General features: G+C 36.8%; 1 protein-coding gene across 3 annotated transcripts in view; it reads right to left on the reverse strand.

Moving 5' to 3' along the window:
• Positions 1-25,974, reverse strand: part of ranbp3a (RAN binding protein 3a) — a 30,210-nt gene extending 4,236 nt beyond the window's left edge. For 2 of the 3 annotated variants that reach the window (XM_084101978.1, XM_084101980.1), the window contains exons 1-15: positions 25,930-25,974; positions 9,214-9,296; positions 8,060-8,115; positions 7,944-7,980; positions 6,579-6,665; positions 6,425-6,496; positions 6,005-6,070; positions 5,712-5,804; positions 5,519-5,631; positions 4,460-4,570; positions 3,110-3,201; positions 2,933-3,008; positions 2,703-2,811; positions 1,138-1,262; positions 937-1,063 (exon numbers count right to left, since the gene is read on the reverse strand). In XM_084101978.1, coding sequence (XP_083958104.1) covers positions 937-1,063; positions 1,138-1,262; positions 2,703-2,811; positions 2,933-3,008; positions 3,110-3,201; positions 4,460-4,570; positions 5,519-5,631; positions 5,712-5,804; positions 6,005-6,070; positions 6,425-6,496; positions 6,579-6,665; positions 7,944-7,980; positions 8,060-8,115; positions 9,214-9,229 — 1,180 coding nt within the window. In that variant the 5' untranslated portion in view covers positions 9,230-9,296; positions 25,930-25,974. The remainder of the gene's footprint in view (positions 1-936; positions 1,064-1,137; positions 1,263-2,702; positions 2,812-2,932; positions 3,009-3,109; positions 3,202-4,459; positions 4,571-5,518; positions 5,632-5,711; positions 5,805-6,004; positions 6,071-6,424; positions 6,497-6,578; positions 6,666-7,943; positions 7,981-8,059; positions 8,116-9,213; positions 9,297-25,929) is intronic. The other variant, XM_084101979.1, reaches the window with a different exon arrangement.
• Between the last annotated feature and the right edge of the window lie 995 nt (positions 25,975-26,969).

Consider the following 26,969-nt stretch of genomic DNA (forward strand, 5'->3'; position numbering starts at 1 on the left):
GACTAGAGCACCCATGGGTATAAAACAGAAGTATTAGCTCCCCCTTGTGACAAAATCTGCAGACAGCTTTGTAATGAACATGAGCAGTTTTTGAATATATTTAATGTATTTTGCATAAATATTGTGTAAAAGGAGCATACAATAAATTTCAGCTGTTTTGTGCATTTTATCGGCTCACTTTAAATTGCTTTGAAAAAATAGTTGCTTGGGGTCAGTCATTTTTTTTAAATGTAATTAATGCTTTTATTCAGCATGCTCCTTTTAGCATTTGTTTAGGACTAACAAATTGATCAAAGGTTTCTATTCATCAGAGAATCCTGAAATAAAAAAGTATCACCATTTCCACAAGTTATTTAAGCAGCACAACTGTTTTCAACATGGATTTCTTGAGCAGTAAATCAGCATATTAGAATGATTTCTGAAGGATCATGTGACACTGAAGACTGGAGTAATGATGCTGAAAATTCAGCTTTAATCACATGAATAAATTACATTTTAACATATTAAAATCGAAAAGAGTTATTTTAAATTATAATTATATATTACATAATATTACAGATTTTACTATATTTTTGATTAAATAAACGCAGCCGTGGTGAACAAATGACTTTCAAAAACATTTTAAAAAACGTATAGACAGCAAATGTTTGAACAGTTGTGTATATCATAAGACTTAAAATACAGAACTACATGTATGAAAAAAAAGATTAGATATTCTGCGTTAGACCTCCTTTTGTGGTTCAAGGAAGCAAAAATATATTGGAGTGAAATGAGTACATGACTACAAAACTTTCATTTTTGGGTGAACTATTTCTTTAAACGTCAGTCATTGGCCATTTTACCCTGGCACATGTCCACTATCAAAACACCAGCAAATTCACAGTAAAATGTAAAGAGTGAAGGAGATTCGACCAAGGCCTTTTACAACATCATTACCCAGTCTGGACTGTAAGGTGCCGTCATCCGCTGTCGCTGATGTCATGTCATTAAGCCTGAGCACTCCACATCCTCTCTCCACCCACGACTGAGACGTCATCTCAAACACAAACAACTTACACTGCATCTGAAAACACACAGGACAGTGCAGCGTCATCTTCTCATGTGTCTGTATCGCTCAGATGCGAGAGCTGCTCTCACCTGCAGCACGTTGCTCTCAGCCTCCTCTCCTGTCCTGACCTCCACCCGCTCTAATAAACACTTCTGGGGCTTGTGTGCTTCATGTCGTGCCGCCGACTCCTCCAGAGACTCTTTCATGTTGTCACCTACAGAACATTATAGAATCACATAAATTAACTTTAATGATTTAGTGCATTTTTATATTAAAAATAATATTATTTAGATAATATATATATTTTGGATCAAATAAATGCAGCCTTGGTAAGAATAAGAGGAAAACAGTACATCAACTAGCATACGTTTACATTTTCATCTATACTTATTTTTCATTTTTATGTCTTTAGTGGCTGAGCTTGCTCACTGCATGCTGTTACACTATATTTTGAACATCCTGCTACATTTGTTTTGAGGGATACAAAAACAACAACTTTATATGAATGTCTCAACGCCTATGTTCGGTTTTACACAAGAATGCATCTTGGTTAACCATACTCTTAGAAACATATCCTCACGGCCATGTCAACCTGAAACCAATCTGTTTGTTTTTTTTGTTGTTTTTATTTTAACGTGTTCCTTGAGGTTCACTTGTAATATTAAAGATTTTTTGCACAAAAAAATAATGTATATACAGACAAGATTTTTCAACCCTGATTCTGACCCTCTGTCTGAAATGATCCGTTTTTAAGGGGCGGCTCCTTTAAGCTTGTCAGTAAACGGACAAATTACGATTGGCTAACATCATTGCATAGGAAACAGTATCAACTGTTGCACGCGAGTGTTTTGAAAACATTATCAATATAAAACCGTCATTACAGCTGAATGCTTCATCTTTTAATAAAAGTTTCTTTGCGAACTCTCCATTACACTGTGTCTCACTGACGAAACAAAATGCTCCGAACATATAATCCTCCGACGCGATCCGGGACGCCATTAAAATAAACCATCCATTTGTTACTGACGCTGGGATCCTTCTCAAGTCTGTACAGAGACGCAAACCAGCGGTTTAAGCGGGACGCGTCAAAACAAACTTTCTTTCCATTTGTCCTGTTGTCGACAGACTCAAGTGCATGGAGTACATCAGAAATTGAATATGCACCTGTATACTGTATCGAGGTAAATAGCGTCAGTGATTACAACAGACCTTATTCACAGCAGCGCCATCTTTGATTTTTAACGGGAAAGACATACATCTCTTCAGTGGGTCGAACTGTTATTAATGTGTTTTTGAATTGTTGACGAAACACTGTAAAAATCTTTTTCCAAGAAATTTCAGTTGACAAAAAACTGGAAAATGACGAGTGATCTAGGAGCTTTTACAGCGGATGCCACTGAAAACACATGCCATTAAAAAATGTGATTATGCTTCTGACTTTATGCTTGCTTTTGTTGCAAACACCCGAAAATCTAACTGTATAATAAAAATGAAATTACTGTCACTTCACACAACATTTTGCTTTCAGTGTGGACAGAAAAGCTGTTTGACGCGGCAGTGTTCTCATTTTGGCCATAGTAACGATGAGCCATTAATCTCAAAACTCAACATGATTTTTGTCAGGTCAGGCTTGTGATTGGGCTGGAACACATACTCTTCTCCACAGTTTGATCTTGTGAGGATGAAAGCTGGCTGAACAGGCCCATCTCAGATTGAAACTCTCTGCTGCCCCCTGGTAGTTCTGTGCTGAGTTTCGGCAGCGCCTGGGGGTATGCAGTACAAGTGGGATTGAGTGATTTACAAGTCTTGATACTCAGCAACTGTGATCTCTGATAACTTGAGCATGTCAAATTCTGACAAACAGAAAGGAATGTATGGCTTTACCAAGACGCGATCCAACATGTTCTGCCCAAAGACAAACTTCACACTGTTGGCATTGCTGTTGTCAGGTTTCTGTGTGCTAAAAGAAACAATATTGATGCCAAGAAAAGTTACAAGTTTCTTTCTGAGGAGATCTGTAAAATGTCTTGAAAACGAACATGAACATTTGAACTGCAGTACCTAGAAGTGGTGCACTGCAAGAAGTAATTTGTTTCCTCTGAATTTTCTGGCAGAAGACGATTAGTATTCTGAGAGTCCCAGCTGTTACCCACCTGCATCAAATGCAATACTTCAAACAAAACTTCTAAATTATTGCACAATTTAAAGCTGCAGTCCGTAACTTTTGTTGTGCTCAAAATTGACAAAAATTACTTAATGAGCAAGTACATCATGAATTCATTTTCCAAACTGTGTTTTTGTCTTATCCTGAATCACTAGGGTACACCTATAAGTGTTTATATTCAGACTAGTCAGACTAGTTTGGGTGGGCACTGCTGTGGAGGAGCCCAGTACCTGCGTGACTCATCATAAACAGAGAGAAGTAGCTCCGGCTACAATGTTCTTCCGCAAGACGCATGCAGTTCTGTTTATTAATCACTAGAGCGCCAAAAGTTGCGGATTGCAGATTAAATAAGGAACATTAAAAGTTCTGATTTGCAGACATTTATTCGGAATTAGGACTGGATGATAATTAGATCAATTATATCTTTACCTTTTCCCTAGATTTAGAATAGAGTGAAAGGGATTAAATAATCATATCTCATGTATTTTCTCTGAAAACAGTAACCAATAATAAAAATCAAACTGTATTCAAATCTACTATACTGCAAGTAGAAAAAATGTTAAAAACTAAAACATTATCAAATCTAGTATAAAAAAACAAACAAAGGCACATTCTCCCCAAAATGTTATTCTTTTCTTTCTTTTTTTTACATGAGGAAAAAAATGTATCTAATGATTTTCATGTATGTGTGACAATATAACAGAGTAATAAACAGCAATATTATCAACATACACTACCGTTTAACAGTTTGGGGTTGGTAAGAATGTTTTGTAATAAGTCTTCTCTTCATCTCTCTACTTGAAGCTTTTTTGCCCCGACAAAACACAGTCGGCTTTCATCAGCACTAGTTCTTTGGCGTCGGTTTGATGTGTCCCTTTAATTCTAAATCATATTATGTGGTGACTCCTATGATGCTGACCGATGTTTGCAAGCGAAACTCTGAATAAGAAGCATATTCAATGACTTCATTGAAAGAGTTTGAACTGATTAACTAAATGAATTGAATTTTTTTTCTACTGAAGTTTAATTAAGAGATAGTATTAAAACATCAGTCTAAATGCATTTATACTCAAGTCAGGGAAGGAAAGGGAAACTAACTACATAAAAATCCTTGTAATATTCCAAATGTTGCTTCAGTTTTACATTGACAGCAAAATCGCTGTACTGTAAATATTCAATACATAACCCAGTCCAAACAGGAATGAGACAAAATCACACAGAGAACATCAGGATCAGATGAATCAAACCTTTGCTCTGTCCCTCATATTCTGTCCAAATACAAAACTGGCCTCAACCGGGGCATCGTGTCCTTCAGGTTTGTCATCTGTTTTTTCCCCCAAAGTACTGTTGTTCTGTACCTTAAAAGAAATAACAAAAAGTCATTTTAAGTTTAAAGGTGTGACCAAATGACATATGTTCACTTTGTTGTATTCACGCATCAAAGATTTAACTAAAAATGCTGGGTCAGCCAAAAAAAAAGAAGATGTTTAGCACAAGATGACAAACTATTTTCTGGAAACCAAAACTAAACTTGTCTGGCCTTTGGACCGTAGCCCATGCTGTGTTCAAACATGCTTCCTTTGTAGAATATGAAAAACACACAGTTTAAACATTTAAGTGTCTCCTAAATATATGTGGAAAATTAAAGCCTCACTTCAAAATATATAAATTCCTTTGTGTTATACAACAAATTGGGACTTTATATAGCACAAATACACATTTGAAGCAAAAAAATAAGTCTGGTATGCTTCAAATGATATAAAACAGGTTATTATATGGTTTAAAACTAATACAAAAAGTATTTTGACACTATATTTTAGTATCATTATACTGCCATTAATCTATTCATCTATTTTTGTGACAATTCATTTTAAAGTGCCCCTATTATGCTTTTTCTTTACCTTTCATACGGTGTGTAATATAGTTGTTTGTGAATATAAAAGGTCTGCAAAGTTTTAAAAATCAAGTGAATGATAAATAAAGTTATTGTCTTCTAAAAGAAAAAAAAAACGATTCAGAAATTCAGAGTCATCAGCAATTCCAGTCTTATTTCCAGTTACATACGTATGTAACAGTGTAACAAATTTGCATAATGCCAGCCTATGGTCTTCATTGGCTGCTCACAAACCATGTCTACTTTGACCCGGCATTAAACACTGTAGTTGTAGCTAAGACTGGAAGAGTTTGGTTTGTGTTGTAGACATGTTGAGAAGAGGCTGTTTTCAGCTCTGCAAATCCACTTACAAAGGATGAGGACTCGGGCTCGAATTGATACGGTAAAACCGGCGGTTCGAGTCATGTCTTACCAATGCCACGTCATTTTCCTGTGTGCCAGCAGCAGACATCTCTGAGTTACGTTCACATTCTGTTCCTCCATCTGAGAGGTTTTTCACTCCGTTTGAACTGCTGTTGCTCGTGTCTGGTGAAACAACATACATGTTACATGCTGTAGTTCTCCTTCAGCTGATCTACTTGAGCTGATATTCATCATGTACTCACTGTTCTGAGGGGGGGTTCGGGCCGGAGGGGGCTGCAGCACTGGAGGTCGCAGAATGCTGCGTTGGGCTTCTTTGGGTTTGGGGCTAGGGACACCTGAAACGAATCAATCAAATAATGATTGCTGTGAACTCATCATCCCTCAAGCTCTCAGGCCCTCTGAGGGTCTCTGGTACTGAAAGTTCAAATGTTGACTATCTGTGGAATCATGTAAATAAACAATCTTATGAAAGCACCACAACTGGACATTAATCAACAGACTGTTCAAAACAGCAGATGCTTGAACACTGACTCACCAGTGCTCGGTGCCTGACCATGGATCAGAGTCGGGGGTTTCAGGCGAAACCCCACAGTCTTCTCTTCTGGTGGGAAAAAACAAACAATTGAGAAAATGAGATCTGTCAACATGAAAATAAAACTGACACTTTCTTCCTTTCTCCAATGCAAATGTATTGTTCAATGTATTGTGTAAACTTTGAAAATGTAATAACTAAGCTCCATTTCTGAAACAACTTTCCTTTTTATGTCGATCAAATACAGACCACTTTTGATCAATTCCTAATGGATAAAATCAACTCTTGAGTCATTTATGTCTCACTGAATATCCTGCTGCACTCATAAATGTCACATAATGAACATAAAACATGCTGCCATTTCATGCTGACTTTCAGTGTGTGATTTGGTATAAGTTTGTAGCACACTGTAGCAAGTCTCACCAGGTTCTGAGTCGGAGTTTCCGGTTGGTGACTGACAGAAAGTGGATGGCATGAAAACATTATTCTTAGAAACTGCGAAAAGGAAAAGAAAGCGTGTCAAAGAAACCAGGCTAAAGATCTGTTATTACTTTCCAGGTGTAAATCTCTGGATTACCGGAATGAGTTGGTGGGAATTGTGCAAATGGTGATGTTCTTCCTCTTTTGGCAGCAGGACTGTATCTGCCATCTTCTTTATCAGAGTCTGGGGGAGAAAAGACACATGCATAAATTAATTCTTCATACACAACTCAATGGATGAAGCACATTTTCAAGACATTTTCCACCCCAAAATCAAAAGGAAAAAAGGAATTGTTTTTAAAATGTATTTCTCAATTTAATTTAAGCAAGTAATTAATTTTAATTGAACCATCAAACAAAATCAAGATGATTTTGGTGGTGAAATTTGCTAGTGCTGCTTGATTAGGGAAAAAATCATAATGACGAATATTTTGGTCAATATTGTAACAATTATTTTCACATGATTTAAAGGGGGGGTGAAATGCCATTTCATGCATACTGAGTTTTTTACACTGATAAAGAGTTGGATTCCCATGCTAAACATGGACAAAGTTTCAAAAATTAAGTTGTAAGTTTCTGTGCCAAAAATACTCCTTCCGGTTTGTCACAAGTTTCGGAAAGTTTTTTCCGAGTATGGGCTTGTGTGACGTCAGATGGGGCGGAAATTCCTTGTGCGGGTCCTAAGGGCACTTCTCCCAGAAGGGCGCGCGCGCACCCGTAGACCAGAGCGAGAGAGCGAAAGCAGTACGCCCATCAAAGCGCTGTGCTCGGCTTTAGGGAAGTCATCAACGGAGTTGTGCAAGTGTTCTTGGTTGTTCCCTGCATTTCGACGATGATTGTTTTATAAACACGTCACTGTATCTATGGAGCATGCAATGTATGGTGTGTGTGTGTGATTCGCGCTCGTGATTCTTTAGCTCCGCCCACACGGCACGCCTCCAGCCGCTCGTTTTTTTCCGGAAAGACTCGGTACAGCCTATCTTTCTTTTATAAATATAATAAAACTAAAGACTTTTTGGAGATATGAAGGATGCAGTACTACTCTATAGGTACTCAAGATTAACATGAGATTGACTGAAACTGAGTGTTTCACCCCCCCTTTAAACCTAAACCTTATAAGAGTATAAGAGTAGTTTATTCAAAGTGCTTTAAGTTTTTCATTCAAGTAGGCTATATGAGTATTCAGCTAACAGTCTACTACAAAAAATGAAACGTAAAATAAAACACAGCATTGTCTTCACTGTAAGAATGAAACTTCTTTTTATTCTTATTAAAGCAACCAAAGTAATTCGGTCAAGAGCAGAGTGTGATCTCATTTAATCGCACAGCCCTAAAATGTGCTTAACTGGGCCACAACAAACATTATTTTTTATTTTTCCCCCATCTAATTATATAAAATATGTTTATTTGTGAAATTCAGCATTTCAATAATATATGTTGACTGTAAAAAGACTAAACTCACCTTCTCCATCCTCTGTGCTGGATCCGTCTGCTGACCTCTGGGGACAGAATCAGTGTCTTTAAAGCCAGTTTTGGACAGGTGTGATCAGAGTCAGTAAGAACTGGTGCTGGTCTTACCTTTTGTGTTTTATCCTTCTGAAACACAAACACTGGAGGAGCAACAGCAGGTTTCTCTGCAAGATGAAAAACAAGATGTCTGAGTGGATATGATTCAATCACTTTGTACCAAAACCAAGTGCTTTCTGTTTTACAACATTCTACAACAGATAAAGTGTGAGAAATGTTGATTATAAATGTATTTTATTGTATACATTTAGGCCTTGTCCACACTAATACGTTTTCGTTTGAAAAGGCATCTTTTTCTCTCCGTTTTGGCTTTCCGCCCACACTGAGACGGCACTTTTGTCCTGCGAAAACTGAGCTTTTTAAAAATGCTCTCACAAGTGGATACATTTGAAAATACAGTTTTAGCGTTGTAGTATGGACTGTGAAAACGGAGGTATTTGTTACGCATACTGAACCGATAGTTTGTGGCTGTTATGTGCCATTCACTTTTATACTGTTGCTAAAGATGTGTTACTTTGTACAATCTTCATATCGCAGTACTTTAATATTTCAACTTCAACGTCTATTTACTTATGTGGCAAGTAGCCGTGAAGGTCCTTATTCTGAGATAACAACCGGCTGGATGTACATTATCCCTTACATAAATTGTCAATCAGACGACAGAAGGCATGAAGTAGATTGTGTACAACAGGATTTCAGGCAAAGTTTTGATTAAGTTGATAATTTAGAGCCCTTAAATTAAGTATGTCTTTATAGGTTTAATATCTTAGAATTATAAAGCCTCTGTCCTGTCACATTCTTTAGCTTATCTTTATTAATACAAGAGCACAAATATGCACAGATCAAACAAAGCCCAGAAACAGAGCAGAACAACTTGTGAGGGCAATGGAAAAAGTTACAACCTTTTAGAAACAGATGGACTATAAAAAACTGAAAACCCAAAGAAAAATTGTTTTGCTTCAATTGTTTGTGTCTATTTTTGTTACCATGGGCTTGCAGAGATAATGTCCTATAACATCTACTGGCTCTGATGCAGTGCACTGACCCATTTAAAGCCTCAGTCCATTATCTCTGAATGAATGATTCTGAGAGCGCAAATCAGACTGTTCAAAATCTACTGAACAAACTGCAATGACTGTCCCAATAATATCACAAAAGAACTGCAGAAGAGATCATCTTTTTATCCATTTGCCAACACAACTCACCGTTGTCATCTGCCATGCTGCTGTCTGATCCCTCCTCAGGATGAAGTTAAGCTCTTCGGTTTCCAACCATCAGAGAGAAAACACTAAATAAAATATGGTGGAAAAAGCATGAGAGTTCAATTAAATAAATAAAAAATGACAAGACTAATAAAACCTAAATATAATAAAAAGTTAAAAGGCAAAGCTTACCAACTTACAAACATAAACACTTTAAAAGAACAGTTCAACCATAACTGAACATTTTGTCATGTTGTTACATTTGTATGACTCTAGAATATTATATTAGAATATTATATTAGAATATAGAATATTATAGCACTTTTTTTAATACTATGAAAGTGAATGAGTTTAATGAATTGGTAAATCTAGTAAAAAAAAAAACAGCCTGAATGATTCGTTCATGAATCTGAAACTCACTGATTCAATGATCCAGTCATTATTAATCATCATATTGATCAGAGGCTACATTCAAAAATATATAGGCTAGCCTATATTCAAACAGCTGTGATATTTTAAATGACTACGTACACTGCTGAATATTCGATCCCTTATGTCAAAAGCACTTGTGCTGTGTTTGACAGAAACCTGGCTAAAACCAGACGATTACATTACTTTAAATGAGTCCATCCCGCAAGATTACTGTTATAAACATATGAGCCTCGTCTGAAAGGCAAAGGGGGAGGTGTTGCTGTAATTTATAGTAATATCTTCAGAATCACTGATTGTTTTAAATATAATTCCTTTGAAGTGTTGGTGCTTAATGTAACACTATCTAGTGTAAATGATAAATCAGGTTTGAGATTTGTGCTGGCTACTGTATACAGGCCACCAGGGCACCATACAGACTTTATCAAATAATTTGCTGACTTTCTATCAGAGTTAGTACTGGCTGTAGATAAAGTCCTAATTGCTGGTGATTTTAATATACATGTAGATAACAAAAAAGATGCATTGGGATTGATTGGCATTTAAAGACATTCTGAACTCTATTGGAGTTAGACAACACATGTCAGGACCTACTCATTGTCGTAATCATACTCTAGATCATCTAATATTATCGCATGGAATCAATGTTGATGCCATTGAAATTCTGCAGCTGAGTAATGACATCTCAGATCATTATCTAGTCTTGTGTATACTAGCCAAGGCTGCAAAGTCGACTCTGTGTAACAAAAATGTTAGACCTATCACTTCTGCCACCACAGATTGCTTTATTAATAATATTCCTGATCAGTTTCATCTCCTCAGCATCCCAGATAGCTTAGAAGAACTCACTATTGCGACAGAAACTTTTGACTCTCTCTTTTCCAGCACTTTAGACACAGTTGCTCCTTTGCGCTTAAAGAAGATTAAAGAAATAGTCCAACGCCATCAGGGCTCGCAAAATCTCTAGCCCGACATCCCGGGGCTATTGTGTTTTCCAGTCGGGCTACCAAAATGCATAACCGGCCTGCCCGACCTGCTATCTGAAATAGTGCAATCCAATTCCTCCCTTTATTCACATTATTGACTAGTTACTTTAAGGAAAAATATGACCGCGCAAGTTTTTGATCATGCTAATTTATCCTCAGCGCAATTTCTCATGAATCTCCATGCCTGTTTTAAGAGAAACACATGATCAATAAAAATGTAAACCTCCAATTTCACATGAATGCTTTACTTTGCGTGTCAGAATGTTTGAATCCATGCGCTAACACACTATCACTGTAAAGCTGCTTTGAAACAAAAAAATCTATATTGTAAAAAGCACTACATAAATAAAGATGACTTGACCATCATATATTCTGCTATATAAACAGCATAAAATTATTAGAGCACCATTTACTTGCCACAAAAAAAGTCTGGTATTATTATTATTTATTGCTACACTTCAATATGTGAATTATTCCATCAGAAAATTAACATTTTTAGCGTTGTCAGGCTTGGCCTGCCACAAGGTGACATTCAAAACTCCTGATGCTTAGAATCTTGTACCATAACAATCAGAGAGAGGTGTCAAAGCTTCAAAGAGTCATTATTTCTTCATCCCTCCTGCATCTAACTGCAAGTTCTGACGTTTGGGGAAGACAACTGGTGCTTCCACCCCAGTAAAGCAGTGCCGTTCTCACTTAATTTATTGTTGCTAAGTGACAGAGATTGCGTGCGCAGTGGAGAACATTGCGAACATTGTGTGTGTGCGTGTGTGACTTTGTTAAGAGGAGCATGGATTTACGGCAATAATCCATTTATAATGGAGGTACAGAACTCTCGGTTATAAACGGAACATGTTCAAGAACTATTTTGTTCCAGTATCAATTAGACTGCTGAACATGAATTAGTGATGTTTATTTATTTTTATGTGTATGATGTGTATATCTTGTGTAATTTTTGAATGTAGGCTATCAGGTTTGGGCGAAATGCTGGCTATGGAGTCCATTACAAATTTCCCTATCAGGGACAATAAAGTATATTTCATTTCAGTATTTTAGTTCTACTCGGCCCAAAAAAACAGGTGAGGATGAAAAAGGTTTTGATTGATGTTTTCACTCCTAACCAATTTTCTGCATTAAAAATTGTCTTTTTATTTGGGCTAGTAAAATTCATTTCGGGCTACCAAAATCTGAAGAGTGCCTGCCCGAAGGGCTACCAGCGATTTTGAAACTTTGCAAGCCCTGGCCGTGGTACAACGAGCACACTCGGGCCCTTAAGAGAGCAGCCAGAAAAATGGAGCGCAACTGGAAGAAAACAAATCTAGAGCTTTTTCGCATTTCATGGAAAGAGAGCTCGATTGCATACAGAGAGGCCTTAAAAGCTGCTAGATCTGCTTATTGTTCAACCCTATTAGAAGAAAATAAAACCCTAGGTATTTATTTGAAACAGTGGCTAAACTAACGAAAAATAAAGCTTCAACCCCAGACGTTTCCAAGCAGCACAGCAGTAATGACTTTATGAACTTCTTCACTTATAAGATTGATAATATGAATATCAGGGAGAAATCAGACAGAGCACTGTAGTCTCCTTGAGGAAAAATTTGATTCATTCATTGCTATAGGAGAGGAAGAATTTACTAAACTCGTTAAATCATCTAAATCTACAACATGTATGTTAGACCATATACCGACTAAGCTACTGAAAGAGATGCTTCCAGAGGTCATAGATCCTCTTCTTAATATCATTCATTCATCTTTGTCATTATGATACGCATTATAAGCTAACTATGATTAAACCGCTTGTAAAAAAAAACGCAACTTGATCCTAGAGAATTAGTCAATTACAGGCTGATCTCGAATATATCTTTTCTGTCAAAGATACTAGAAAAGGCAGTATCCTCACAACTATGTTCCTTTTTAGAAAGGAATGATATCTGCGAGGATTTTCAATCAGGATTTAGACCGTACCATAGTACTGAGACTGCTCTCATTAGAGTCACAGATGATTTGCTCTTATCATCCGATCGTGGTTGTATCTCTCTCTGTTAGTGTTACTCGATCTTAGTGCTGCATTTGATACTACTGACCACAACATTCTTTAAAATGGACTCGAAAATGATGCTGGCATTAGTGGAATTGCATTAGCATGGTTTAAATCATACTTATCTGACCGTTATCAGTTCGTAGCGGTAAATGACGAGATCAAAAAGTTCAGTATGGAGTACCACAAGGCTCAGTACTAGGACCATTGCTGTTCACTCTGTACATGCTACCATTAGGAGATATCATTAGGAAGCATGGCATTAGTTTTCACTGTTATGCTGATGATACTCAGCTCTATATTTCTTCATGCCCTGACGAAACATATCAATTCACAAAATGAATGTAATGCAAAGATATAAAAAAAACTAGATGATTAGTAATTTCCTACTACTTAATTCTGAAAAAACAGAGATTCTAATTATTGGACAAAAAACTTCCTCACGTAATAACCTAGAATACTGTCTAACACTTGATGGCTGCTCTGTCAAGTCCTCGTCGTCGGTTAGGAACCTGGGTGTGCTCTTTGATACCAATCTTTCATTTGAAAGTCACATGTCTAGTATTTGTAAAACCGCATTTTTCCATCTTAAATATATATGTATGTATATATGTATGTATATATATATATATATATATATATATATATATATATATATATGCGTTATACATACCAATGCATTCATGTACATTTTTACTCATGAACATTTGTAATGTATATGCTATAGGGATGTAATATCTGAGACCAATATTGAAATTTTTTTATGGGTTAACACTTTAGTTTATGGTCCAGTTCTCACTATTAACTAGCTGCTTATTAGTACTTATAAAGCACATATTAATGCCTTATTCTGTAACATGACCATATTCTACATCCTTACACCGTGTCCTAACTACACGCGACGCGTGATAAAAGGTATCTTTTCCATGTTAATCAGAGTTTTTGTCCTAACCAGCCGCGACGGCGACACGCAACGATTCTATTTTAGAAACAGTTTCTATTTTTCTGCGACGTCGCGGCTGGAACAACAAACACAAAGTGTGGCAATGATAATCTCAGGTACTGTTTATGTGCTTTTAACTATTAACTATTTATAACTATTAATAAGCAGTAATTAGCAGTTTGAGGCAAAAGTCATAGTTAATAGTTAGTTAATAGTGAGAATTGGACCCTAATCTAAAGTGTGACCAAATAATGTTTGTACCTTATTACAAATTTATTATATAACCAGCATAAAAATTTGAAATTGAACTGAAAAATGATTTGGGAAGATGCAAAGAGCATATTGTCTTTCAATGGAAGAACAACATCTGACCATCCATACAAATGTTCACATGATCAAAAAGTCACAAATTTGATTATATGATAAAGTGACCTAGAAGTGCAGAATGTGAAACATTACTGTATTGTACATAAAAACTTTTCTGTTTTAAACTTGTTGTGCTGTGACAAATTAACCACACTGAGAGCGAGACTGCACACCGACTTTCCTATCAGACACTAACTGGGTTTACATGGATGGACCCTAATAATCCGCTTGTAATCAGACAAGCAGCACAGTTGGAATAAAAAAAAGTCACCGGAACCACGTCAATCAGAATGAATTGGCCAAATCTGATGAAAATTTAATTCGGATTGTAAGGGGTGGTTTAAACCTTTTCTAAACAATTTGATAGGACATTTTCTATTTTCATTTTCTATTTTCTGTCAATTATTTTCTATTTGTTTTTCTAAATGTGATCTATAAGACTGACTAACGATGCAGACATCAGTACTCAACTACCATACCTGTGTGCAGGAAAAGACGCATAGCGTCTAGATGTACTCATGTACTACATCGGACACCAAGGGGCCTCATTACATTTGCCATTAAAAAGTGAGTTGAGTAATCAGATTTATTGGTTTAAAACACATAAAATCGTCCATGTAAACACACAGAAGTGCTTTTATGTGGTCTAGGACAATTGAATTGCAATCAGATAGCTATCCAATTACTTAAGATGCAGCTTCATGACAAGAGTAAACAGGGCCCAAGCGCCTTCACACTACAGTTTATGGTGCGTCAAATGTGCTGCCATTGAGATAAATTGCAATAGTCCGCTTTAAAGACAGAGAGCAAAACTCTCTTAAGCGCTCAGTCAGAATGTTCAAGATGAATGCGAGTGAAAATATATCTGTGCTAAACTTAGCCTCTAACTCAAACACCGGCGAGTGAAATCTAACAATTTACTAGCCAGTGGCTATATTAGACATTCGTAAGTCACCTATTTACTCTCATTGTAGAGGGAAGACAGAGCAAATACTGTACCAGGCACAGCAAACTCACTGTTCGCGATGCTTGAAATATTGGAAGACAAAATATAAATATTGAACTGGGGGTGTGGGTTTATATGAATGTATCTTTGAAGGGAACTGACTGCTTTCAGAAAAGTTGATGGAATTTTCTTTTCCTCTTCCCTCCGCATAAATGCGTATTAGTGTTTACAGCGGTAGTGTTTACTGCTTTGTGTACAGCGGTAACCTAAGAAACGCTATATTGCTGCTGTTCCATAAGCGCCACCAAACTGGCAGAGAGTGAATTTGCATTTTCATTCAGTCCGTCTGCTGTTTTTGCTTTGTGCAGTTGTTTTGTCTTTTGTGTAGCATAATTTAAAAGCTAAAGCTAAAGTCAGACCATGTTGTTTTTGCTTTCAATCTTGAAAGTAAATAAAAATCAACTGCTCACACTACATGTAGCATTTTTGTTTGGATTGATTAAAATGGAGTGGTTGCATCTAATTTCAAATGGCTACAGACATTTTTATGTAAGGTCAGTTTGGGCCGTAATAGATCAAATAAACAACCAATAATTTTGCCATCTCTAGAAAAATCTGAACTTTAAACCATCTACTAATGTGAGCTAGGAAATCTGATTCCAAACACTTTATTTGTGCTGTTCTGACCACATTCAAATAATCATTTGGCTGAGATATTCAAAAACTTGTCCACTGTAAACCAGTTTTCAACAGTCCACCAAACCTTTATAGAACTAAGCTGAATATAATGCATAAATAAATATGCAATGTTGTATATAAATGCTGAACCTTAGTTATAAACTCTCTCAAATAAACAGAACAACAATAAATGTGCTTTAAAGAACGTGCTGCGTAATTGGGCATCTTAGGCTGTGCTACTATTGAGAAGCTCAGACAAAAGCCCTCTCGGCAGTGTGAGACCTTGTACTTTTACCATTACAAACACACTTCCTGCCATTCATGTCTCTAAAGTTGCTTCCAAGAAATGTTCAAACCCAGATACTAATAGAATGAAGCAAATATTTGAGGAATTGTTGCACATTTTAAAACTAAACTCCTCCCAGATTCAACAAGCTAGTCATCAGACCCAAAATGATTTTATCTGCATTTTAAAAAAAGAAAATAGTGAGTCATATTTAGTTCCTGGGCATAAAAAGATTGAATGTACACTCATTTAATATTTTATATATATATACATAAATATATAAAGAACTTAAGGCAAGTTAACTTTGACCTCAATACCAAAACTACGTCTGGGAAATAATTGGGCATAAAATGTTGTTTTAAGTTGAACTATTTTATATCAATCACTTGAAATAAACGTGAAGCTTCCGCAAAGAAAAGTTCACAGCAAGTGGCTTAGCCAAAGACGAACGAACAAGTTCAAACAAGACTATTAAGAGTGACATTTAAGGGATAATAATTTATATTCATTATACACTTATAACACAGATTTTTTTTTTACCACATAATTACGGGGACATTGAATTGAGATTAATGTTTTTAAATCTTACCTGTTTATAAATCCATTATGTACAAAGTTTAAAAATTTCTGAATCATGAATGGGGGTCATACAATTAAAAAGGTCAAATTAGGCTATTTGACATTAAAGGGATAGTTCGCCCAAAAATGATATTTAAGCCATGATTTACTCACCCTCAAGCCGTTCGAGATGCATATTTCAATCTTTTTTCAGACGAACACATTTTCAGTTATTTTAGAAAATGTCTTAGATCTTTCAGTGGTTATAATGTGAAGCAATGGGGTCCAGCTGATTCAAGTCGCAAAATGTGCATGCATCCTTCTCAAAAGTAATCCATCCGGCTCCAGGGGGATAAACGAAGGCCTTCTGAGGGTAATCCGTGCAGTTTTGTCGTAAAAATATACATATTTAAAACTTTATAAACGAAAATAACTGGCTTCCGGTGGCGGTCGGTGCGCGTTCATGGAGATGGTTGCTGGCATATGACGTAGGACGCAGGACGTTACGCAGGAAGCGTCGTGACGTAGACCGAGCGTGACAGCGCAGCCAGAGAGCAGAGCAAAACAAAACTCTACGTTCGCTCTACGTCACGACGTCATTCATCTCCATGAACGCGCGCCGACCGCCACCGGAAGCCAGTTATTTTCGTTTATAAAGTTTTAAATATGTATATTTTTACGACAAAACTGCACGGATTACCCTCAGAAGGCCTTCGTTTATCCCCCTGGAGCCGGATGGATTATTTTTGTGAAGGATGCATGCACATTTTGCGACTTGAATCTGCTGGACCCCATTGCTTCACATTATAACCACTGAAAGATCTAAGACATTTTCTAAAATAACTGAAAATGTGTTCGTCTGAAAAAAGATTGAAATATGCATCTCGAACGGCTTGAGGGTGAGTAAATCATGGCTTAAATATCATTTTTGGGCGAACTATCCCTTTAAGAAACAAATAGACTTTGAAAAACAGTCAAGAAAGTCTACAAGGTTCCTCTCAGTGATATTTCCTTATATATATTTGTCACAAAAAACAAACAAACAACAAAACAATTTGAGTTCTGTATTCTGTAAAACAAGTTGCATAGCTTCCAGTTCAGGTCATTTGCATACTAGCCTACATTACAAACATGTTACTCAAGATACCTTCAGGAGCTACACAGTAGAAATGACTGTTAGGATTATAACATTTTTAAAACTAAATTGCTTTAATACTTCTTTATAAATATATACACATATAAGAGCTGCAACTAACGATTATTTTGATAATCGATTAGGGCTGTCACTTTAGGTTCAAAAATTGATTGCACAATCGATCGGACCAACCAACACAAGTTTCGAAAACAAAAATAGGGAATCGATTTTAACCATGTACACTATTAATTTTAAACGAATTAAACAAATAAAAAAGATAGATATAACAAAACTCACAAACAAGCAGAAAAAGAAAATGAAGAATTCCGAAAGTGCAGTAGGCGTTGCGAAAACTAAAAAGAAAATTCCCACCAATTTTATGTGCCTATAGTTTCAATCGGCTGCTGCTGGTGTTTTGCCAAACAAATGGAGGACAACGGCGATCAATCTGTGCGACATGAGAGATGAGTGATAACCCCTATAACTTGAGGAGTTCGATATGGAAGCACTTCGGGTTTTGGACTGTAGATCAAACTATGAAGGAGGACAATGTGTTATGCAAACTGTGCGATCGTGAGTACCCATATCACATTCATTTTTGAACAGTTAACGTAAAATAATTTAGATTTTTGAATAGCCTAAAATGCAGCCCTGTTGTAGACTGCAACAGATGTTTATAGTCCACTGTCTGATTTGGAGAATGAAGCGGCCCTGCGTGTTTATCCTATATATATATATATATATATATATATATATATATATATATATATATATATATATATATATATTCCTATATATATATATATATATATATATATATATATATATATATATATATATATATATATATTCCTATATATATATATATATATATATATATATATATATATATATATATATATATATATATATATATATATATATATATATATATATACAGGGCCTGAAATTAACACCCGACCACACGCCAAATGCGGGTGAATTCTGCAATTGGTGGGTAACATTGTCAATCTACCTGCCATATTGGCAATATATAGCCAATGAGAATCGACCCTTCGCGGGGAGTTTGATTGACGGCGATCTGGCCAATCATAATCCGCCTTTTTTTGTCCGACAAAGCAGTCAGGAGAGTTCAACGTTGGATGATTTGAACTTGAAAAAACGGAGTGTACTAAGTAGGCCTACTGACATCTTTCCGCAGTTAAAACTACATTCCTTCTTATGTTCATTCATGTTTATTTGATGCTTTTATTTATTTTTTTAAAAAGACCAAATTTTAACGTAGCTTGTCGGACATAGCAACAGTAACTAAAGGGGCCGGGTCTTTGCGTTTTTTTTTGTTTTTTTTTTGCAACTGTTGTTCTTTGACATTTAAACGAAGTCAGCCATTTCGTTGGATTTTAGCTAAAAATGTGGCGGCACATTACTGGAGTACAGAAAGCATCTGTGAAAGCAGCGCAGTTTGAGTGTTTCGGAACGTATATGTGATCGGAGAGAACGATGAGGCCCTTCTCTGACTACGTTTGAATAATATGTGAGTTAAGTATTAAACTGTTGGTGAGATGAGATGAGATAATGCAACGCTGACATAAGCTACATTACAATGACAGTTGCACAGATGTTGGGAGTTGGGAACCGGTGAGAAAATGCGTACCCGGTAACTTTACCAGTAATAACAATATTAATTTAGTTCTGCTTAACGGTTCCTGAACGCTGTAACTAACAGCTGCCCAGCCATCAACACAGCCGCGTGTGATTTGTTTACATACGAGCTGCACTAGGTCTATAGCTGCTATCTGTATTCTAAGAGTTATTATTACTTGTATGGATCTCGTTAATAACTTGACAGCACTTAAATGTGTATTCTTACAAGTTAAAGAACAAATGTTTGTGCAATTCCTTTTTTTTTCACCTTTTATGTGGCTGGTAAAAAGTCACTGTGGCGGGTGGATTTTTAAATCCACCTGCCACAGTGGCTGGTGGTCAAAAAAGTTAACTTCAGGCCCTGTATATATATATATATATATATATATATATATATATATATATATATATATATATACATATATACATATACCGAACTCGGTACCCAGCCCTATATGACGTAATTTATATAAATTACGTCATATAGGGCTGGGTACCGAGTTCGATCCTTCTCAGGTACCGACCGAATTGCCTCGATAGTATCGAGTATCGAAAAATGACTTGTTTTTCGGTACCAGATTTCGATACCTAAGGGGTTAACTCGTCAACGTCAGTGCTCAAACAAATACATATGAAATGCACAACGACACGCCTAAAGTCGCTCACGCACATACACGCAAACTCTACACACACTAGACGCGCGGAACTCTCTGCGCACATAGGCTACTCATATGAGACGCGCGCCCGCACACAAACTGTCCACGCACATTTTGAGACGCGAGCACACACACACACACACAAACTCGCGCACATACTCAATGAGACGCGAGCACACACACACTCACAATACCCTAAAGATGTGGAAAAGTCGATCAAAAGTGTGGCTACATTTCTCCAGGCTCGATGCCAACAGCGCGCGATGCAGTATTTGCGGTAAAATAATTGCTGCAAAGACCGGTACCGCGACAGATATGATGAAGCCCTTGACAGTGCACGGAGTAAATAAGAGCAGAAAGTTGCTCCGTCTTTGACTGGTAAATGAAGAGATACCTTGTTGATCACTCTGACAGTGTTTATTGCAGTAATGACCTACTGAATGTACACTGCCGTTCAAAAATGTGTTGGTTGGTCAGAATTTTTTTTTCAGTAAGGAAGGATGCATTATTAAAGTGATCAAAAATTACCTTAAAACATCTGTAATGTTACAAAAGATTTCTGTTTCAAATAAATGCTGTTCTTTTGAAATTTTTATTCATCAAAGCATCATGAAAAAATGTAGCCTATCATAGTTTCCAAAAACTGTTTTCATATTTCTGAAGGATCATGTGACACTGAAGTAATTATTTTGAAAATTCAGCTTTGACATCACAGGAATAAATTACATTTTGAAATATATTCAAATAAGATTTTAAATTGTAATACTATTCCACAATATTACAAGTTTTACTGTATTTTTGATCAAACAAATTCAGCTTTGGTGAGCTGAAAAATATGTTGTTCCTTATGTATATGTATAAGGAATATTTTGTTCCTTTGTGCTTTTTTTGTTCCTTTGTGCACTGGCTAAGGAGCATGAGTCAAACTGAAAAAAAAACAAAGTTTTTCTGAGGTAATATGTTATGTAATCTTGTTAAAAATGGATTTCATAAAATTGGTAAAAAGTATCGTTCAGGAACCGGTATCGTAATCAAGATATCGGTATTGGTATCTAAATTTTTTGAACGATACCCAGCCCTAACGTCATATGCTCTCAATGACAAACACGGAACAATTAGTTCATGCGTTCATGACCTCAAGGCTAGATTGGTTGATTGGTAAATTGGTTTAGCTCCGCAGTACTTGAGTGAGCTGTTAACGCATTATAGTCCTTCACGTCTATTGTGATCTCAAAATTCTGGCCAGTTGATAGTACCTAGAATATCAAAATATACTGCTTTTCCTATTTAGCACCTAAAATCTGGAACAGTCTTCCTAACATTGTCCGGGAAGCAGACACACTCTGTCAGTTTAAATGTAGACTAAAAACACATCTCTTTAACCTGGCATACACATAACACATTATATAGACTTCTATAATTCAATGTTAGGCTGCATAGTTTAGGTCAGCCGGAACCGGGAACACTTCCCATAAATCCTGATGTACTTGTTACATCATAAGAAGAATGGCATCTACGCTAATATTAGTCTCTCTGTTTATCCCGAGGTTTACCGCAGTCCACCGGATCCAGGCCGTATCCAGATCTGATGAAGGACCTGCACCTGGACTCGACGACAACGCAGTCCTGAAGTGTCAACTAGTCTCTCCCTGTGAAGGCCCCCTTCCCTTTATGTCTGTACAGATAAAACTTTGTCGAAATAATTCATGGCTACGCGGAAGCGATAAATAATTATGTATTATAATTTAAGGCCAGACAAGTAATTTGTTTAGGTCAATTTGTAAAGAAAGACTACATGTCTGCGCACATGTATATTCAAACACGCATGCCTATAGACTAAACACGTAATACGTATGTGCACGCCGTCAGCGTTTTCACAGGTTTGCCTTTTTGAAGTTTGTGCAGAGATAAAAAAAAAAAAAATCATAATTTTTCAACCTATTTCAAGGTTTGCGTTCTCGAGCCACCAGGCACTGTTGTTGTGCGGATGAGCGAGCCGGAGCGCGTTAAAGGTGCCATGTGTAAGAATTGAGGTAAAAATATCCAAAAAATGAGCTACACGCATCAAAAGAATGAGAAGAAATAAGGGTGATGATGTCATTAAAAAAATGACAAGTTATAGTGCTGCAGAGATATCAACCTGAATTAGCATGCTAAATTACTAGCCACAGCCCAACAGGTGTCATAATATCAGTTTCGGCCATGGGAGGCGGTATGCGGGCAACATAACCACCAGCCAAACTGCAATACACGAATAACTCGCACGGCTTGTGGGCGTACTTGAACCTGATGTCAATCGTGTGGAAAGTACAGCCCACTACTACATTTCAGTTCAGGGAAGAGAGCGGAAGAATGGCTGAAGCCCTTGGCAAGAGACCCATACCACCATAGATATCATATATAAACACGTTTATATATGATATCTAGGCTATGCTTAGGCCTAAAAAAAAAATTTGTTTGGTTCCGGTTTCCGACCGACCCTGTCAATTTATGTGCGACCCAAATTTATTTTATGAGCTTGTGGAAGAAATAATACAAATTAAATAAATACACAAATAAAAAACTTTGAGGCAAACTATAATTTACGTTTTTGTACAGCACCGTTTTTGTATAGCACTCTTGCGATGCAAGACAGAGTCCTGCACGGTCCGATTTTGTACATCCGCACCCGCCCGTACCCACAGTGCTTAAAACCGCATCCGACCCGTTATCCGAAAGCAGCACTAATTGAAATCCGCACCCGACCTGCTTAAAATAGAACCGACACCCGACCCGCACCCGAAATAAAATAAGTTTAGCCAATCACATTATAGACACACTTACAAAAATGTTTATTGCCAGGTCATACAGAAGTTATTACACAACCATTAACACAAGGACAACTTCAGCCGAAGCTGTAAAAAGGCCGGTACATGAAGAACATGGCTAACGTTCCCACAAAACGGAGTAACCTTAACATTTTACCAATCGAACAGACGCGGCTACATATCTGCCACGCAATTTCGTCTAGCCTACATAAATTTTGGGTTCAAACACGCCCTGCACACCACACATACTTAACAGTGTTAAATGTGAAAATACTGTTCGATAGAACTGCTTTGTTACCACAGTTATCTGCGTGCTTCCTCAGCGATGAAGTTCCACATTTGCGGCTATCCAACACAAAAACAACATATGCCTTTCACAATATTTTCTTCAGATAACTCCAAATTACTCCCACACACTGGACTTGATTTTTGATGACGTATTGTCGACAACTTTACAATCTCCACTAGCCAGGGGTGTAGCACAAGATCCCGGGCCCTATGTATAGGCAGTCCTGATGGGACCCCATGTTCCAAATAAAATATATTCCAGACTTTTCAAGGGCCCTCTCTCCCCTTGGGGCCCTGGTAATCAGTACTGGTTTTACCCCCAGTCCGACGCCCCTGCCACTATTCTTTTCTTCAGCTCCTCAGCATCTATATCTCGACGACTGCAAGCAGATCGCGCGCGCGGTTATGATGAATTTTTAAAAATGAAAGTAGCCTAGGTAACGTTATAGATCCTGGGAGGGCGTGGCGCGTGGGCACAAATAAACTAATGTGGATTTTAAATTATTTTATCAACTTGAAATACAGGCATATTTTTGTAGATGTGTTCCTAAAAATATGCATATATTTTTACATTTGCATGTGATTGTTTTAAACCCGTGTTTCCCCCGTTTGTATTGAGGTTAATACAATTAAAGGTATAGATGAAACATTGCTTGAGATGCCTGGTTTTTTGGAGAAGAAAAAAGTACACACATTTAAAATCAGCGTGTGTGTGTGTAACATGCTGGGACACACAAGGTGGTATAGGTACATGTAAATGTAATCTAGGTAGGCTATGTTATGAAAAAATAGAGTATCCATCGCTACTGTAAAGTAAAATTAAAAATATTAAAATAATTTCCTACCTCTCTCTTGCTGCCACTGAGAAAAAAAATTTAAAAATCCCTACCGACCCATGACCTCAACTGACAACCAACAGGAGCCAAACTTTTCTTTTTTTTTAGGCCTTACCACCACCACAACCACCCGCTGCACGGAATCGCAAATAAAATCTGATAAAAAAAAAGTAACAGAACCAGAGTAAATTAAATGGCTTTCCTGAGGTAAATCTGACATAATTGTTCTCCAGCTATGTTATTGACCTCTTCACGCTGATAAAAAACACTGATTGGTCGATATTATGTATGAGTAATACATTTTGGTAAGTTGTAGCCTACTGTATCTTTCTACAGTGTTCGTGTTTTTTTTACTATTAGCTAGTAGAGATGATCGGGTCACGTGCCGCTAGGGATCTCTCGGGTTACATTTACAAGCGCCAAAACGGTATTTATTGTTTGAATTGCATAATAAAATTGACAGAATCTGAGAGCTGAGATTTTTTTATATCATAACTAACCTGCTCTGTCTAGTCTGTCGGTCTCCGTGTCCTCTTTGATTCGCGATTTTTCTGTGCGTGAGAAAATTGATGTGTGGCGTGAGAGCGTGTGAAAAGTGTCAATTGCGTGTGTCTCGCGGTGAATGCATGAGAGTTGGCAGCTCTGGTTACGTTGGCGCTAGCTTGGTCAACATCAGCGAATGCTGTCTGTCAAATTAATGTAATTCAAACTAACAATAAAAATGTAATATGAACAAAACGAATATGAACATATTCACTGGTAAAGGTGAAGGGGAGTAGCTTGAAGATGTCATATTTCAAAATCACTTGACATCAACCAACGTTCCTCTGGAGTCAAAACGTCCTCTATTAGGAGTTGGCTTGGCTTCGGCTATGGCTCTAGGGTCGTTGTGAAGGTAGGGGCGGAGCACAGAGACTATGCCGTTTCTCGGTTGTTACTCTAGAGTAGACCAACTCACTTTCTGGAGGTATACTGCCCCCATCTGGTATGGAATGTGGAGTATGAATTGATTTTTTGGCGGACATTACACAAGGCACCTTTAAGGGTTTCTGTTAGAACGGTGTCATGTTAGCAGCCCCTAAGTTAATAACTAATGATCTTTGCAACGGAAGTGAATCAGTCAAAACTAACTTTAGCTGGACAATAGCTTTATTCTAGAGCTGCTGTAAAGCCAAAACAATCTCTCTTACTTTAATTTCCTATTATTTCTGTAAAGCTGCTTTGAAACAATCTATATTGTTAAAAACTCTATATAAATGAAGGTGACTTGACTGTGTATGCATATTTATTGACCTGTTAAAGTTAGTATGAAATAAAAGTTACAATCTTTTCTTCCCTATTGTGACGTATATTCCAAATGAAATGGCTTCTCAAACAATAAAAAAATTAGGGCGGAACTTTATATTTTTCCATGGGGAATTGATTGGTGGCTAGCTACAACTGTGTTGTTTTTCAAATATCAAAAAGGCTAAAGTTTCAGATAAACTTGAATTAAATCAATTAAAAATATATATACTTCTCTTAATTAAACATTTAAATTCGTATTAATAGAAGAATAGATTTTTAACATAAATATTGTATTTGCTGTACAAAACGGCACCTAAACTCACTAACGTTACACACATCACAGTTGACTTTCTAGGCTGGAAAAAGAGCACACCGTAATTCCTCTTAATGCCTCTTACTCAAACGACGTTTATTTAAAACGTGTTGAAACTGACACATCAACTACTGCCACCAACTACCAGAAACCCGCAGACAGAAATAACTGCAATACACGCATTTACAGCGACAGCCAGTATACAATTGATGGAAATAGCAGAAATGTACATGCCTGCATATAAACAGAAACAAATATATAGTAACGTTACCTGGACATAATTAAAACTCTTCTGAAAGAGAATATGAATAAACACAAATGTATGTAAACATTAGTTATGTCTCTTACTGAGGCCGGTGCGTTTAAAATGCTACGAAAAAAACGCGTAATTAAATCAACAACAATAAGCAAGCACTCGATCTCTCAACTCCAAACAGTCTAAGACATCATACCATGACTCATTATAATTAATAAACGGGTATGGCAAAAGATGTCAGGTATTTAAGACACAAGCACCTCTTACCCTCGTCTGTCACCTCCGCCATCTTACTTCCGGCTGTCTAACCATAATCCCTTGCGCTCAACAGTGACGCAGAGAGCGTGAGCTGCACTGAGACTGAGCTCAGATCTGTCGCGCGTTTGCAGAGTAAAGGAACGATATTAGCCTACTAAAGAATTATAATGTTGTTTTATTTTATTTTACTTTAACCTGTTAACTATCACTCCCCTTTTTGAGCATCGATCTTAAATAGTTCATGAATGTTTTGGAATACAGACCTAAAGTTCGTCTCTTTTTAAAGAAGACCCTCAGATTATTGCAAGTGAATAACTTCAAAAGTTATAAAAGTATAAGTTTACTGTAAAGCAAATATACTGAACTAAAAAAAAAAAAAAAGATTCTATACACAATATGTATTTTATAAAATAATATCAGTCTATTTACTTGAAAAATCAAAACCATTTGTTTAAAGGGTAAGTTCACCAAAAAAATGAAAATTCTGTCATTGATTACTCACCCTAATGTTGTTCCAAACCTGTAAGACTCTCAGAACACAAATGAAGATCTTTTTGATGAAATCTGAGCTGTCTGTCCTTCCATTGACGGCTACGCAACTACCACTTTGATGTTGCAAAACGTTCAAGAGATTGTAAAAATAATCCATAAGAATTGAACGGTTTAGTCCAAATTTTCTGAAGAGACTTGATCACTTTAAATGATGAACAGATTTAATTTAGGCATTGATCAGCGAACATAAACAGAACCTCATTGGTTCTTGCTAAAGCTCAAACATGCTGCGTAACATGACAATGAACCTCACTGGTTCTCGCAGGTCAAGAGAACATGCTTGAGTTTCTGTTTACCACAACTGATTGAACTTTTGAGTTGATGAATGTTCATATGTGAATAAAAGCCTAAATTCAATCTGTTCATCATATAAAGCAATTTGGACTAAACCACTCAATTCATATGGATTAGTTTATGAACTTTTTTTAAGCGTGGTAATTGCATAGACTGTCAATGGAGGAACAGAAATCACTCAGATTTTATAAAAAATATCTTCA

Source organism: Abramis brama (assembly GCF_963993115.1).
Source record: "Abramis brama genome assembly, chromosome: 23".
NCBI classification, from domain to species: domain Eukaryota; kingdom Metazoa; phylum Chordata; class Actinopteri; order Cypriniformes; family Leuciscidae; genus Abramis; species Abramis brama.